The sequence below is a fragment of the Anolis carolinensis genome, chromosome 4, assembly GCF_035594765.1.
Source record: "Anolis carolinensis isolate JA03-04 chromosome 4, rAnoCar3.1.pri, whole genome shotgun sequence".
In the NCBI taxonomy this organism is placed as follows: Eukaryota; Metazoa; Chordata; class Lepidosauria; order Squamata; family Dactyloidae; genus Anolis; species Anolis carolinensis.
This window is the reverse complement of record NC_085844.1, coordinates 73,050,532-73,067,461: the sequence shown is the minus strand read 5'-3', so window position 1 is coordinate 73,067,461 and position 16,930 is coordinate 73,050,532. Positions and strand designations below refer to the sequence as shown.

The following is a 16,930-nucleotide window of genomic DNA, read 5'->3' as shown; positions in this document are numbered from 1 at the left end:
TGAGGTATGTTGTGATTTTCATTTATTATAAGCCGGTCCTAGGAACTGACATAGATGACTTACCAGGGTCCTTACCAGTTATAACATGCCTAGAATGAACTTACAGCTAGAAAATCTATAGCACCTTCACACAAAGATGCAAATGTCAAGACAAGGAACAGTGTTATTTTTCCCCCCGTTATCTTAGGGTATAACGTTACTGCTTGATTTTAGGCAAGAATGTGTTAAACAGAAGCCATCTGTGGATACTCCAAAGCAACAAATCTGTTGCTCAAAAGGAAGAATGAGGTCTATGCCTACCTCCCATAGGGATGAGTTGAAAAAGAGAGGTTTGCAACAGGTACCGTGTACTGTACTTCCCTCTATATATTTCATATTGGCAGTCCACTAAATCCACGTGCAAAACAACTTGTTTCTATTCGATCTAATTAGCTGTCATCTGGAAGTTACTCATATTTCCTAGTCATACACATTTTACACAGCGCCCTCACACAACATGTAATTGTCAGTCAATTTTTAATGTACATATATACACATTATATACATGAGATACACAGTACACTTATTTATTTGCCAGCATTCCTGTACACAGATATGCTAGAAAGAACTACTTGCATTTGTTCAGTCAGGTTGATTGTGTTTTTTAAAAATTAATTTACCCCATAATAAAGGCATTTTATAGGAAAAGATGAGCAAACATCATCCTTAAAATTTTGTTCACATACCAGATTTAAGCATGGTACTGTCATCTGCTTGGAATACAAGAATGAGGAATGACAATAAGAATGGACACTGGATATAATGAGCTGACTGCTCTGTTCGTCAGCTGTTAATTTGGATTTTTAAAATTCAGAACTGTTCCCACATAACTAAATATATTTTAGATTTATTTTTCAGCAACAGTTAAAATGTAGCATTTTTAAAAAAGCTTTGCACATTTCACATATTAGGAGCAAAGCAGTGTGCTAGCACATAAAACACCCACCTCCCAGTGACATCTAGTGGGCATTAGGATTAACTGATGGTTTATAAGGTCACTAAAATAAAAACAAAACATTACTGAATACAGCATAAAAATAAATAAGCTTCAATACATTTATTTTACAAACCATCAATAATATTTGGTAGAAATGAGGTTTTATTGCTTTTATAATGAAGAATGGTTCAAAAGTCTTTTTTTAAAGAAAGCAAACGTTTTCAAAATAAATGGAATGGATTGTATCTCGGATAATTTGCCAACAGTCTTTTGCTGGAAGTGTTTGAAGTTCAGTATCATTATAACATAACAAGGGTTTAAGATGCTGGTACTACAAAAGGCTTTCTTGTGAGACACTCGAGCAAAACAAGATGATATACAACATAGTTGCTAACAGCTCAAAATGTACAAATAAATTCTCATTGAGTAAAGCATAGTAAAATCATGCCTGTCCCTTTGATGGATATCTAACTATGCTGAATAACCTGATCCCTGTATTACTTGAGGGGGAAAAAGAAAAAAAGAAACAGCATGTGGGGGAAAATGTATCCTGTAACAATACAGTACATAAAAGAATACCTTTTTTTTTCAAGAGTACATCAAATTACAGAGTGTCGCTTTTTTTCTTGCAGTAACTCAGAATTATACAAATTATGTTTTGGAAGATGGTGGATTTTCTACCATTATCATGTCCATGTTATTCTTTTTTTACCTGAGTAACCTTAAGTAAACAGATAATGTGCATTGTACGTGCCTGACCCAGAATTTAAGGTACAGTTTATGCTCACATAATGTGAGTGGGGGGAACCCTCATTAATTTAAACTGAAAAAGTTAGTCTGTATGCGAAAAAGGAATTATTATGTGTATCAGCTCCCTCTGTTGAAATCAGTGGAGGAATCCAGTTCAAGCAGGGGGAGGCAGATACATATATTTGGGAATAATATCTTAAGCATGGCTGCTTAAAGTAGTGATTCTCATCCTGTGGGTCCCCAGGTGTTTTGGCCTACAACTCCCAGAAATCCCAGTCAGTTTACCAACAGTTAGGATTTCTGGGAGTTGAAGGCCGAAACATCTGGGGACCCATAGGTTGAGAACCATGGCTTAAAGAATCTTTCAATTTATTGGGGCTTATTGTATCGCCAAGTAAAATGAACCTAGTCTTGGTGGGCTGTGTCATAGAAGTTTAATTCCGAAAAATGAATTGTCTTCTAATGTGCTGACATTTGAGTACTATTTTACAATACAAAAGCAGGTAGGAACTTATAAAACATTTACTGAACAGAGAAGTGGCAGTCTGTACTGAACAAAGGACTTATGTACAGAACATTATTTTCATCACATTGTGTGCAAGTTGGCTCCGTTTGCCATGGAAAAGCTGCTGCCAAAGGTTCAGATGCCCCAATGTAGCGTAGCAATGGAGAGCACAGAGGAACGAGACCACAGATCCCAGACTAACACTGTGCTACGTGGACAGCTGTTCGTAATTCATATAGTGCATATATCGGAGATACATATAGCAGCAAATACAATGACATTTACACTTTCTAGGCTTGTTACACTTCTTATGAATGAATTACTCGTTCTGTGAGAGAATGCAACTGTTCCAAAATCAGGAGCTTATAGCAAAAATGTTTTCTGTTCTATATGCAGAAAAATAGTGCAGGAGGAATAAATCCTTTACAGTAGCCATTAAATAAATTCAAAAGCAATTCTAACCGAGAAGTTTAAAAGAGTCACATATAAAATGAAATGTACTTGTTTTAAGTGGTTCTGTTAATAAATTTCACTGTAACTCCTATCTGATGCTTCAGTCTCCTTTGTGCTCTGTTTACTCAATTTTTATTGTTATTATTTTTCCTTCTTTGACATATCGCTGAAGTAGAATGAGAATCCTTGAAGCAATGCCTAGCTAGAGTCATCTTGGTGGAAAAATAACCCAGGTATTCAGCCACTTTTACGAGGTAAGTTTAGAGTAACTTGGAGGAGAAAATTTACGTTTTAAGTACTTCAGAATATAAAGTGGAAGACAGCTTACTACAGTGATGGCTGACACTTTCCACAGGAAGGTCACAGTTGTGATAAAGGCAACATCTACAGGCATAAAAGGAAAAATATATATATTATAAAAAAGAGACAAACATCAATGAGCAAGATCAATAAATACCATTGAACTACTGTCACAAGTTTTTTTCAAAGGAAGATAATATGCCAGGAGCTGGATATTTTATGACAATGTTGTACACAATTATTTGCTTTTTCCTAAAAATGTTTTCTTTCGTCACTCTGACCTGAGAGTGATCTGAATAACACTAAAAGGAAACATCTGAAACTTTCATGCCATTGCTCAAAGGCAATCATGACAAAAAAACTGGTAAGAGCTACTGGATTCCTTTGTGAAAATGAAGGTAGTTCCAGGACAAAACTATCCTTATTTCAAACAATAACTGGAACACATAATATTCTGGCTCAAATCAGTATACCATTAAATCTTCTACTGTATTAACAGCATTTGATAAACAGAAATTGTCACTTTTTTGTTTTGTTCACACCTTCCCTCCCAATCTTTTCATTCAGGCTAAAAATACATTTCACTGAGTTTGAAATATGTAAACCATAAGCAAAAAATAATTTAAGTAGTCTTTTAAAAGCCATAAATCTTTTTCCACTCAAATATTTAAAATCACTGGTATATGAATGGGAGCACTTTATTTTTTACTATTCCTATTTTGGGGGAGGTTTGCTTTAGTGCGTGAGTGCACCTTATGTTTTAAGAAAACAGCAATTATACCTACCTAAGAAAGCTCCAAAAGACACTCTGCCTATGCCTGCTCCAGTAAGATAGAAGAAGAAAGGACAGATTTATAGAAAAACAAAGAAATAAGAGAAGATATATACACATATAAAAGAATGTTAAAAAAAAACTCTGAAAAGTTTGAAAGAGGTTAGCTTCAGAGGTATCTGGAGATTATTCCCTTAAAATTTCATTCTGTGGCCCATTCCAAAGGTGAACACTACTTTTAAAATCTGTATTAGTCAAAGAAAAGACAGAGGCTAGTAGTCCTACATGGGCAACAATACTTCGGATATCTGTTTTTGGAGATGGAGGGATCTAACTGGGTGTGGGCAAGCCCTTAGCCGAGGGTTAGATTTTCATTTTCCATGAAATACATTTCTTTATAAGCATATACCTCAATTTCAACAGAACTAGATCTAATTGGTATAGACAATAAAATTTACTCCCAAGTATAATCAGAATCATACAGTATACTCCTTCAATATCAGTTGCAAAGCAGTTTCACAGAGACTACACATTACACATGGGACATCTACTCACCAAAATACTCATTGAGAAATGCAAGGGAGGCCACATAGCAGCAAAGACTGAAGATTTCCGCTACCACCATTAACCAATGCCAAGTTCGTATGGTAAGTGCAACCATCAAGAGCTCAGTCAGGATTAGTGCAGTGAAGGAAATGGCAACAACATGGACAAATTCAGATTCAAAAAGGAGAAGAGCTCCATACATCAGAATTCCACCTAAGGAAAGTGCAAAAGATTTAATTACAGATTTACCATTTAACCTGTGTCCCCCCCTACATGTTCCCCTGGAACAGCATTGTTCCAAATTCTGTTAAACATTGAGTCTTCCTTTTCTGAAATGCTAGGGACCAGACGTTTTTCAGATTTTATTGAGGCATTTGCCACTTTCATCCACTCAGCCAGTTCCTCACAGGATGCTTTTCAACCATGATCATGTTCTGGATATTTTTCTATTGACCAACCTGGCATTAAGCAAGAGTATTCCCAACAATGGGCTTCTGTTGGAAGCCTATCCAGGATATTTGACCGGTGAGACAGTGTGAAGCCAACTAACACAATAAACTTGTTGACAAAATAAACTTGTTGAAAAGTCCTCTGCTGCACAAATGTATATGCTTCCCTTTTCTTCCTTCCCCTGTTTCCCTGCACACTGCCCTGAGATCTTATGGTATAGAACACGGTATAAATGAATGCATTTAATTGCATAATATAAATATAAATAATATTGTATTTATAGAAATATGCTTTAATATGTATCTTTTATAGAACAACAAATTTATTATATGCGTTTATAGAATTTTTGCAATGTTTGTGTGTTTTGACTGTGCTGTAACCCACCTCATGCCGCAAGGAGAGGCGGTAAGAAATAAAATTATTATTATTATTATTATTATTATTGACACAACAACATAAATAATAATAATAATAATAATAATAATAATAATAATAACAACAACAACAACAACGAAAGCTAAAGGACAAGAAAAATATTTAGCCTAGGGGAAAAAAGTAGATCTCCTACCTTGGTAAATACTGATTAAAACCCAGATGAGGAAGGTTTTAAATGACAAAGATCTTCCCTGTGAACAATGAAGAAAAGGACACACCATTATTTTTGACAAGGCTGTTCAACAGTGCAATCTTGTGTATCTAGATACAAACAAATCTATATTTAAGAGAAAATTCAACACATAAATATTATTACCAATGCTATGCAACAAAAGCATGCTAGTCTTATGGTGCCATGACAGTTATACTTCTCTAAAGTGCATCCACAAGGAAACAAAGTTGAATGACACCTTGAATCTAGTGAACCAATTTTTCTAGTAATGTAAGATGGACTAACAATAGTGTTCCTTATTCTGATTAAAAACAAAGTTAAATTATTGTGATAGTTTGTTTATGGGGCTTGCCTACACCCTATATGTGTTTTACATTTAACATTCTTACCTTAGTAAGATCTTTGTAAAGTTCTGGATATAACAGTGCCATTTCTGGTTTCACATCTTGATCCAACACTAATGAAAAAACTGGAAACATTGTATATATGGTGGCATACCTATAGGAAAGAAGTAATTTTGAATTTTCTCTCTGTCTCTTTGTATCTTATACATAAACCACTTCTTCCTTTGAAGAATCCTAGTGTTCTCAAAAGTCACAGTTTACATTGCTCTCACTGTAGGTATTTCTTCTTCTTCTCAACAACTAAAATATCATCTCTTACACCAGCAAGGGCAATTGGCAGGGGTTGAGGTACTGGCTCCACTATGGAACTGACTCTGAAATGTTACATTATTTGATGAAAACAACTAAAAAATAATTCCATATTCTCATTACACCGACTTTAACATCATCATCATTATTAAAGTGAGTGCCCCTTCTCTCTGGACCTTCTCATCCTTCCTTTTTCACTGACAGTAGAGGAATTGAGTTGTCATGCCTTCCCTCTCTTTCTGCTGTTGGTGCAGCAAAATAAATGAATAACACTATGTGACACAATTTTTGTTCCTGCATTATAAATGTCATAACCTAACCTAAGCTTGCCTTTTGTATTTTTTTCAAGCCAAGCAGAATCCATGGGTATGGAGGGCCAACTGTACAAAGATTTCAGTGGGTACACAATGAATGTTACACTTCAGCTCATTAAGGTGAATTCTTCGAAACTCCAAAACCAGAACACTGCTACTTACCCTACCATTAAGAAACCCTGGTATAGAGGAACCGATGCAAAATAGAAGACTGAAGAAAACACAGCCTAGAAAAAGAAGGAAGTATGGGTTATAATATGCAACTGTGGAAATAATTTAAATGCATACAACAAAACATTCTACAAACTATTCTTCATATAAAGAAAATTAATTAAATACCTGCATAGTTGAAATAATAAGGCCTCTGTGCATGACAAATTGACCAAGTGCTGCTGATCTTTTATAGCTATTTCGGCCATGTACCATCAGCAGTCTGCCAATGTGCTTAAACTGTGTAATGGAAAAATCGGCAGCCAAGGAAGCTTGTTTCCCTTCCTAAGGAAAAATAAAGATGACAAATTGAAATGATTGCTAATTTATAACAGTTTATCAGCATATTAACAAGTAGAATTACTACAGAGAAAATTGAAGCAATTAATTTTTATATTCAACCATCAATTTTTCTATTACAACAAACACTATTCTTTATCCTTTAAGATATCTTTTATTCATTTTTGTTTAAATGATATCCACACACATTTCAAATAAGGAAATAAAAATAATACACAAGTCATAAAACAATTAGGGAACAACGGCCTACTGGGAAAAGGTGACAGTGACAATTACAAGTATAATATATAGAAGTTAACTGAGATGATCCATCATGCAAAACCCTTGCTATAAAGGTACTGTCACAATCAGTCTGGGATATATTTTCATATGGATTCATTTTTTAAGGTTATATCCAATTAGTATTTTCCATTAGCTTTTTTAAGTGGCTTCCATCAATGAAATGGGGAGAATATGGACCCCCATGCAGTTCCCTACATCAGCTAATCTCTTCTAGAGGATTACAGAACAAATTGGGGAGGTAAGCACAGTGGTTTGCAGAGGGGAAAGAGGAAAGATGAATGGAAGTTTCATCAAATAATAGTACTTGAATGGTATTCTCTCCCTACTTATCATTCTAACCTATTTAAAAGTACATTTAATCCAAACAGCAAATATTGTACCTTTCCTTCAATTCCAATTCCACAGTCTGCTGCCTGGATCATACTAACATCATTTCCTCCATCACCTGAAAAAAAAAGTTATATTTTAGTGTGTCACGGCAACATTCTACACCATTTTGCTTCATGATGAACTTAATGAGCTCTACGAACTGGCATTTATGTCAAAAACAAATGAAAAAGGCAGAAAATCCCTACTAAACATTCAAAGATATCTATAGTCAAGCCTCAATTAGTTTGCCTATGCTTATCTACTGCAGTCTGTTATACTGTTACTTTGGAGAAAATTTATTAACTAACCCCATCTCAGGGCAGATCCAAACAACACACTATCCCCCCCGCCTGAACTGTATTGTCTGGGTCCTGTAATATACAAAAGGACTCCTAATCATAACCAAAACAATTGCTAAAAAAATAATTGAAGAAATGTTTTACTTCTTTGTGTGTTTCAGCTGGTCATGGGGTGCTAGTGGATCTGTTTGCTAAGAAGGGGTAAATAGTTATTGGTACTTTCAAATGCCAATTAGTCATTGTTCTCTCAAATGTAATCGTAACTATCTGTTTTAGGAAAAATCCTGAAATAAATCAAAATTAAGCTTTCTCTTATCATTATTAAAATGTTCTTATGCTGTCCTTTAATGCTATTTTGAATCATTTTCATTGCTGTGATCAATCTTGCACCCTATTAGTTTGATCACTGTGTGATTAATATGCCAACAAAATTGATACTTGCCTATGGCACATGTACGCTTTCCTGTATGGTGTTGCAACAATTTTACAATGTGGGCTTTTTGGGTGGGAGAACATCGACAGCAGACGACAGCTGGACACTGACATGCTAGTTCTACAAATTCATGCTCATAGTACTTCAAACAGACCTATAAAAGAAACACATTTAATTTCAGATTGGTGGTTGAGCACTCAATAGAACTCCAACAGCATTTTTTACTTTCAACATTCAGTCAAACAGCTGAAAGTTGGATTACTTTTCAGCTATTATACCAGTATGTATACCACAGGCTATGACCAGAATCCAAAGAAACAGCAGGCACATGCAAAAGAGAACTTGTCTCCATTGTTGAAAAGACAAAGAGCTTTGAAGGTTAAGCAGCTTGTTTCTTCAGCAATGGAAATAATTATGATAAAAATAGGAATAAGTTGCATCTCTCTAATAGTCTGTGAACACACTTTCTTTGGACCCTACCCACAACGTATGAACTAGTCTACTTCAAGGTATTTTAAGATTTAAATGAATAGTGTCTTGAATGACGGGGGGAATCACTGAAATAAGATTTCACAAGTTACTTTAGAACTGTGAAGATAGATTTAGCAGGCAAAAAATATATGCCACATGATAATAAACCTTAAATTGCTTCTGCGATTCAGGTTAGTCTCATTTTAAGTGTTAGATGAAGTAAAACAAATTGCATATTTGTTTCACCTGAAGGTGTTGCTTGGGTCCTTTTTTCAACATCTGCTGGAAAATGCCCCTACATTAACCATTCCTAGAGATTACATTAACATTGCTGTCAACTGACAAAAGCCAGGGCCATACCTCCAAAGAATCCCCAGATATTACTAACGCACAGTCGTGTTTCCTCCTGAATGCATTTAGTTCCAAATGAGCTTCTCCGCGACTGATTATCTTAATTAAAAAAGAAACACTCAAAAGTTCAAGGTGGAACAGTTAAATACATTTCTATACAACTCCTTTTTACTGCAAATAAATTCCTTCAACATTTTTTTAGTTCTTTTACAGAGCCTTAATTACAGTGGTCTTTAACCTGGGGTCCCCAGATGTTTTTGGCCTACAACTCCCAGAAATCCCAGCCAGTTTACCAGCCGTTAGGATTTCTGGGAGTTGAAGGTCAAAAACATCTGTGGACCCCAGGTTGAGAACCGCCGCTTTATTAGCTGGGACAAACTCTGCTTCTGTTAACAGCCACTGCAAAGCTAAAATACTATCCTTGTGACATTAACCAGTGATATATATGCCAAGGTGGCTGTTGTGTTCCAGTGACCGGATAAATTGCGAAGGTTGTTGTAAGCAAAGAGCACACAATAGTGGTCTGCCATGGATTTCATTTGAATATAGCCTCTAGCACTTGGGATTCCCTGGTGGACTTCCCACCAGGTATTAACCAGGCCTGACCTTGTTTAGACGGTGAGGTCATAGTGGATCTGGTGCCTGAGGCAACACTTTTACAGAAGTTGCAAAAGATACCATTGGAATTGGGATACAGTTCTACATCATGGTCCTCCAAAGAGAACACAAATTATGTGAAAAAATCAGGATTTTGGCTTTATGGTAATAATCCCTGGGACATGCTCTTTCCTGCCCGATATTTTTAATTACACATTTTAACATAAAAAACCAATACCTAACATACATAAATACAGACATAACTAAATAACAATTACATACATGTCAAACTACACAGCATACATCACTCTAATTACATATAAGTCTAAACTGCAAACACATAAACATAAATTGATTTTAAAAGTGGATTTCATACTTCCCTTTTTTGCGGTTTCTCTATAATTCAGTATTTTATTCTTCCACTTTATATCCAACAAATTGTTTATTTCTGCTAATTTTAACATTAATATATAAATATCTCAACAGTTTATACAGTATTTCTAAACCTATACATAAAGATCCCGGGGACAGCTCTGAAGACATATGCATATATTAATCAAGGTATTAATTACAGTAGAGTCTCACTTATCCAACATAAATGGACGGGCAGAATGTTGGATAAGCGAAAATGTTGGATAAGCGAAAGTGTTGGATAATAAGGAGGGATTAAGGAAAAGCCTATTAAACATCAAATTACATTGTGATTTTACAAATTAAGCACATAAACATCCTGTTTTACAACAAGTCTGCCACTTGTTTGGGAGTGTGGCTGCACTTGTGTTGTGTTGTTGGGCATGTTGACCTGCTGCATGTTGTTTCCTAGAGAAACAGCTGCGAATCTGGGCAGGAGGAAGACTGCATTGGATAATACAGAACACTGGATAAGCGAAGGTTGGATAAGTGAGACTCCACTGTACCAAGCTTAATATATACATATTAATAGAATAGATCTATGGCATTCTTGGGCCTTCATTTTAATAAAGTATGCTAGTATCAATGGTCCCGGAACATATCTCCTGCAGATATGGGGCCATATTGTATAATCAAATAAGAATCTACAAAACCTAATTTGCCATTCTGATGTTTCAAAAAAAAATATCGTATTTATATATAATTTTAATTCAATAATTATTCCCGGGTGTATCAGAGGCAAATTTTGACTGCAGATATACACTTGGTACTAATATGTGATTATTCCAAGAGTGTGAAACATTTTGTTAAAATTCAATATTAACATGGGGAAATTAAAGATATATAACATAGTCATATTTAGGGATTTCACTGTCCTGCAGGGATTTCACCATTCTTCAACATCACTGTTGGCTTGCATCAGGGATCATAACTCTCACCATTACTATTCATACTTTGCTTGGACAATGCTACAGCAGATTTGAAGATTATGCATCCCTAGACACTCCTATATGCAGATGACACTCAACCACCAAAACAGCCCTCCAACAACAGCTGCAGACATGGAGTGATAGACTCAGTGAAAATGGACTTCAACTGAACATACTAAAAACAGAGTATCTGGAATGTGGCCTTAAAGCTGGAAAAACAATTCAAATTAATGGACAAGCACTAAAAAGGTGACCCAATTTAAATACCTAGAGTCACTGGTCTCCATGGATGGCAACACAATGCCGGATGTATGGTCATGAATAAATGCAGCCTGGTTGAAATGGCGGCAAACTACTGGCATTCTATGTGACTCAAAAATGCCTGAACAACTCAAGGCTAAGATCTACACTACAGTTGTTCGCCCAGTAGCTCTCTATGAGGCGGAGTGCTGGTCAGCAACAAAGAAACATGAACAAGTCCTTAACACAATGGAAATAAAAATGCTGAGATGGACTCTTGGTTTGATACTTCTTGCCATGTGCCAATGATGACATCTGTCAAAGCCTAGGAATCAAAGCAATCAGCAAGAAAATGCAGGAAGCAAGACTACAGCGGCATAGCCCTGTCGTGAGAAGAGAACCAACATCAGTAGCACAAACAGCACTACATTCGGAGATTGCAGGATGACGACCACGTAAAGGACCAAAGAAAAGATGGATGGATACCATCAAGGAAGACATGCGTGCTGCCAACCTGATACCCGAGGATGCCCAAAACAAAGCCTATGGAAATCATAGTCACAATGCTAACCCCTCTATTGGGAAAATAACTTGGAAAGAAGAAGAAGAACAGAGCCATATATTGTTTTTTTTAATAAAAAAAATTAGTCACTTGAATCCAAAGCTAACTTTTATACACAGAACACAGTTGCATATTTTAACATTTGTGAGTTTTCCTTCTGAAGTATTTGGACTTGAAGTATTAGCCATTCTGTAATTCAAGGATGTATTTTACATGAGGCAGGCAAGTAATGGGAGTCACATCTACATAAATTGTAGATCATCAGAATAATATCTTAGCCTCCAACCATTTAGGGTTGTAAAAATCAAAACCAGCTTGAAAACAAACGAAATCATCATTATTTTCGCAATTCTACGGTAGTTCAAAACCAATAGCTATGAGCTATGTGGTAAGTGAATTTGAGAGCCATTTTATGTTCACAGATTAGAATGATTTATTAACAGAAAAAGATGTTATTTTTAATAGTAAGAAGTCTTAGGGATAGACTAGATAAGATGCTGGAGATAAGTGAAGGGATATATGTTGCTTTAAAAAAAAGAAACAAACGTAAGTTCCAGGTGCTTCAAAACAGATTATTCGTGTAGCTTAATAAGAACAAGTATTTTATGGATCCCCCACATCATTTCCCAATCAAATGGATGAAGAAACATGAGGTGTATACTTTTCTAGGGAGGGAAGACAAGAGATGAGAAGAATTTAGATCTTTTCTAGCTCCACAGTCCAAAACTAATAGCCCTGTCCCAGAACTTCTTTTTATAAAGGAAACATTAGCAGACTCAAAAGACTTCTACATATGCTAGTACCATGTACATGGGTCAACAGAAGTCATACAAAGCATATCAAACAAGAAGACCTAAAGAGGCCCATGTGGTATGTATATTATATTCATAATATTTCTAATTCTTTTAAATATATGTAACCTGGCAACAAAACTAACAAATATATGCCAAGAACATAAGACATTAACAAGCAGGTGCTACAGTTGATAAAATACATAAAATACTGGTAGATATACTTACAGGTCTGAAAATGTGAATATCTTGGGTTCTGGATACTAAGTGGGAGCTTTTGGCAATGCAAGTGGCAGTCTCCAATTTATCCCCTGTTAGCATCCATATCTATAACATAATTTTAATAATTTTATTTGTCAATTTATTTACTGTGCTCTCCTCAAACTCTTGTTCCTGTTAACTGCATTCAGTTCAATATTATCATAACAACATATTTTAAAAAGAATTGTTGCAACTCAGCAATTCCTGTATGTCCCTCTCCCAGTTTTCAAGTTCTGTTGCATATTCTATGGAGAATAATCTAGAATCCAGATGCTTCCTACATCTTTTACTTTTTTATATGGCAATAAACCGCAATGGACATGTAAATATCTAACAAGGACACCTAATCCATATAATTGGATTTTGCATTTAATGTCTTTACATTTGTATTTAAAGAAACAAATGAACTAGGTGATCAAGAAATAGAAGTTAGTACCTTTATTCCAGCATTTCGTAGCATTTCCAGTGTTGGCCTAACATCAGCCTGTAGTTGATCTTCAACTCCAGTGAGACACAATAATTCCATTTCTCTTTCCAAACTCTCTACCACTGCAGCCACTTTGAGAGTTCTGTCATGTATACTTAATTTTGCTTGATTATATCGATTCTATGTACAACAAGACAAAAAAAATTAATTTGGTGGCTGCTTGTAGATCGAAATTTTAAAAAAATGTTTACTGTTTATTGACAAGCCAGTAAGTTATTAGAAAAAATGACTGAAATAGAACAGTTTGTACTCCATGTATTGGTTGCTGATTTCTGAGATTAAGATTAAAATTTCCAGATATAAGCAGTGTAAAAAAGACTCTATACCTGTAAATTTCAAGTCTGAAGTTCCCATCTGTGACTTTTTATTTGTTTGAGTATTTAAAGCTGAAGAGTATTGAAGATTCTCCTCATATCACATCTATGTAGAAGTTGCTACATATTTTGACACAAAATCTTTGATCTTCCTACAGAGACATCCTTGAACACTCCACAGAGAATTATGAATATGGTTACATTTTACTCCTATATTTTGGTATTTTAAAAGGAATATAGTCCATCTCTGGGAGAAGACTACAATTCTGTGTGTAAAAGAGGCACAGAAACTGTTTCTATTAGCGGCCCTTCCACACAGCTATATAATCCAGGATATCAAGGTAGAAAATCCCACACTATCTGTTTCAACTGGGTTATCTGAGTCACTGCCATATATTTCAGTTCAAAGCAGGTAAGGTGGGATTTTATTCAGCTGTGTGAAAGGGCCTAGAAGCATTCAGACCTTCTTGACTACACAACTGATTTATTACAAGTAATTTTTAGTACACTATTAATTATCTCTCTCAGCTGGAGGTGATCTGTTCTTTTTTCTTTATTTCTGTTCAGTATTCTACCCTATTACGAACATTTGATTTCTGAGAAACAGAAACATTTGTGATGTATTCCCACCTCAAATTTTCTCTTGCTCTTTTGACTCTTTCCGACAGGGATTTTGGTACCTTTGTTTTAGGGGCTGATTCTCAGCTGCTGTCATGATCCTTGCAACATTTACTCTTTTTCTAAAACCTCGTGCTAACCATTTGTGGAGTTTTCTTATCTTTTTCTATTTTTCTTCCAAATTTCCTTTCTTTGTTTCACTCCTTGACCCCTCTTTCTCCATGTACACTTTGCTAGATACAACCAATGCATTAATAAAAGCTGTTAAAATTAATTTCTTTTTAAAAAAGAAATCTTCCCAATCTCTCTTTCTCTCAACACACACAATGTTGCTGAAACTAGCTGCATCACTGATTTTCATTTCTCAACTTTCTCAGTGTTAATGCCATTCAGATAACCGTAGGGTACAATTCTCCTGTGGTTCTAGGAAGTTCTCATACTCGTAGCAGAGGAGATGGTGATAGTATATCTATTATCATTAGGAACCACAAAAAGGAAGTTAGCATAGGCAGAGGGTCTCTTCAAGAAAGTCTTTATAGATTACTCTAAACATAAGTCAGAGTACACATCACCATTCACTAATAAAAATGAGATTCTATGTGTGAAGTTCAAAGAGCCAGCTTTTTCATCAAGAATTCTGTTTTAAAGTATTTTGCATTACATACTTGTATTAAAGGTATATGTTACTATTGTTGTTAAGTTTAGCATAGAACAAGTACAGTATCTGCCCCCATGTTTTTACCTCAAAATCCTGATACTGTTCTTCTGTTAATGATTTCTTGGCCACAACCAGAGTGCGAAGTCCTTCTCTTGCCATGTTACCACACTAAAATTGCAAACATATAAATGATAACATTGCTAGAAATCATGTAAAAAAGACAAATATAAGAGATACTTTAAATTCAGTTGCTTTTAATATGATAAACTAACCACCTATGTGTATGCATTCTCTAAAATGGATACCAGAAAACTGTATTGTTGTGCTAAAAGTAATTGGTACTTTTTAAGAGGCTTCTTTAAGGGCTGTGTCACATCACCTCTGCTATTTCTTAGACTAACATATCAAGAAGATTATATGAAAGGACTGTTGTCTCACTTGTCTCACCCTATGGCCATTGGTTTTGACTGACTCATCCTTTAAATCATCTGCATGGAATCATTTGGGAGATATTATCCACAGGTCATTGGTACAAAAGGAGCAAATTTCTGTCTCACATTTCAAATTACTAGTTAGGGGAAAACATCTAATTTGGATAAACAAATGTTTCTGGGATTGAAGGTGGCAAAGAAATTGAAATGTAATCCATGAAACTGACATGTAATCCGATCCTTGGTTGTGATGTTGGCTAATATTGATAGAGGCTTCTAATCAGTTTTTCACAGGAATATACTCCTTCTGAAGGATAAAGGATGAAGTTTGTGGGTATTGCTTGACCCAGTGATTTAGGGAGACAAAGGTGACCTCAGTAGCTAGGAATTTCTTTTGCCAGCCTAGATTAATTTGCCAACGGTGACCTACCTACAGGAAGTGGCCATGGCCTCTGGTGACTTATACTGACATAAACAGATTAGTCTAATGTAATAACCTCTCACTAGGGCTGCCTTTACAAGTAATCTAGAAAATAAGGTGGCATATTATGAAGTTGGTTATCTATTCATTTCCAAATTCAATTTAATGTGATAATACCAGGAGGTCCCCAAGTTACGATCAGAACAAGTGTAACTCCAGCCAAAAATATATTTTGTTTTAACTTTGGACAACATAGGGAAGGGTTAACACCTCTGTAGTGTTCATTTTGCTGTCTGTGCCCCTGTTCAGAAGATTTCTCATCGCTTTCTGTTCCTGTGAGAACCACATTTTGAAAAAATTGGCTTGTTGTGGAAACAATGATTGGTGATAAAGCTTCAGTGGATACAACCTTTCCCCAGGTGCAAATTTCCCTTTTGAGGGGTAGATTTCTCTCACTTCCTGTTGCCTTACCCCCGTTCTTAATTATGAGTCGTTTGTAAGTCAGATGCTAGTAACTCGAGGACTGCCTGCACTAACAATTTAAAAGCCAGAAAGTTTCAGGATGAAGTTATCAAAAATAGCCCATAATTATATGAATTATATGAATTCCCTTGACCTGAAATGCCATGCTCTTTGTCCTATCCCTGGTATTTAGCAATGAAGTTCTTTAATGGTAGACCCATATAGCTGAATTCCTCTCAAGAAAATTGTTTGTTTCCTTCTATTTTGGCCATTTAGTCACCCATAAAGATTTATTTTACTTCATCTTGTTTTTATTTTTAGTTCCGTAAATAATATACCCAGCACGGTATAATGGTTTGCACATTGGGTTAGGACACTGGGAGACCAGGGTTCAAATTCGTGCTCAGTCACGGAAACCGACTTGGTGGCATGTCACACTCTTTCAGACTCAGAGGAAGATAAATGCAACCCATTTCTGAACTAATTCTACTAAGAAAATCCCATGGTAGGGTTGCATTAGGTCAAAACAACAACAAAAAACATATTTTTCAATATGTTCAGTTGTACTGTTTGACAGCTTTTATTTTCAAATACTTTGTAAAGCTAAATTGGGAGATTTAGGCAATACAAGTGGCAGTCTCCTTTGTCCTAAGTTAGTGAGATTCCAGAATGTTCTTATTTAAAATAATGAAGATCCCGAATGTAAG

General features: G+C 35.5%; 1 protein-coding gene across 2 annotated transcripts in view; it reads right to left on the bottom strand.

The window, feature by feature from the left end:
* Positions 1 to 499: 499 nt before the first annotated feature.
* atp9b (ATPase phospholipid transporting 9B (putative)) overlaps positions 500 to 16,930 on the bottom strand; it is a 157,353-nt gene continuing 140,922 nt past the window's right edge. Inside the window, exons 18-30 of one of the 2 annotated variants that reach the window (XM_003219733.4) lie at positions 14,994 to 15,077; positions 13,269 to 13,439; positions 12,800 to 12,898; positions 9,051 to 9,140; positions 8,229 to 8,373; positions 7,499 to 7,563; positions 6,666 to 6,821; positions 6,489 to 6,553; positions 5,749 to 5,857; positions 5,321 to 5,378; positions 4,312 to 4,515; positions 3,770 to 3,802; positions 500 to 3,068 (exon numbers count right to left, since the gene is read on the bottom strand). In XM_003219733.4, the coding sequence (XP_003219781.1) occupies positions 2,932 to 3,068; positions 3,770 to 3,802; positions 4,312 to 4,515; positions 5,321 to 5,378; positions 5,749 to 5,857; positions 6,489 to 6,553; positions 6,666 to 6,821; positions 7,499 to 7,563; positions 8,229 to 8,373; positions 9,051 to 9,140; positions 12,800 to 12,898; positions 13,269 to 13,439; positions 14,994 to 15,077 (1,416 nt within the window). In that variant the 3' untranslated portion in view covers positions 500 to 2,931. The remainder of the gene's footprint in view (positions 3,069 to 3,769; positions 3,803 to 4,311; positions 4,516 to 5,320; positions 5,379 to 5,748; positions 5,858 to 6,488; positions 6,554 to 6,665; positions 6,822 to 7,498; positions 7,564 to 8,228; positions 8,374 to 9,050; positions 9,141 to 12,799; positions 12,899 to 13,268; positions 13,440 to 14,993; positions 15,078 to 16,930) is intronic. The other variant, XM_008108764.3, reaches the window with a different exon arrangement.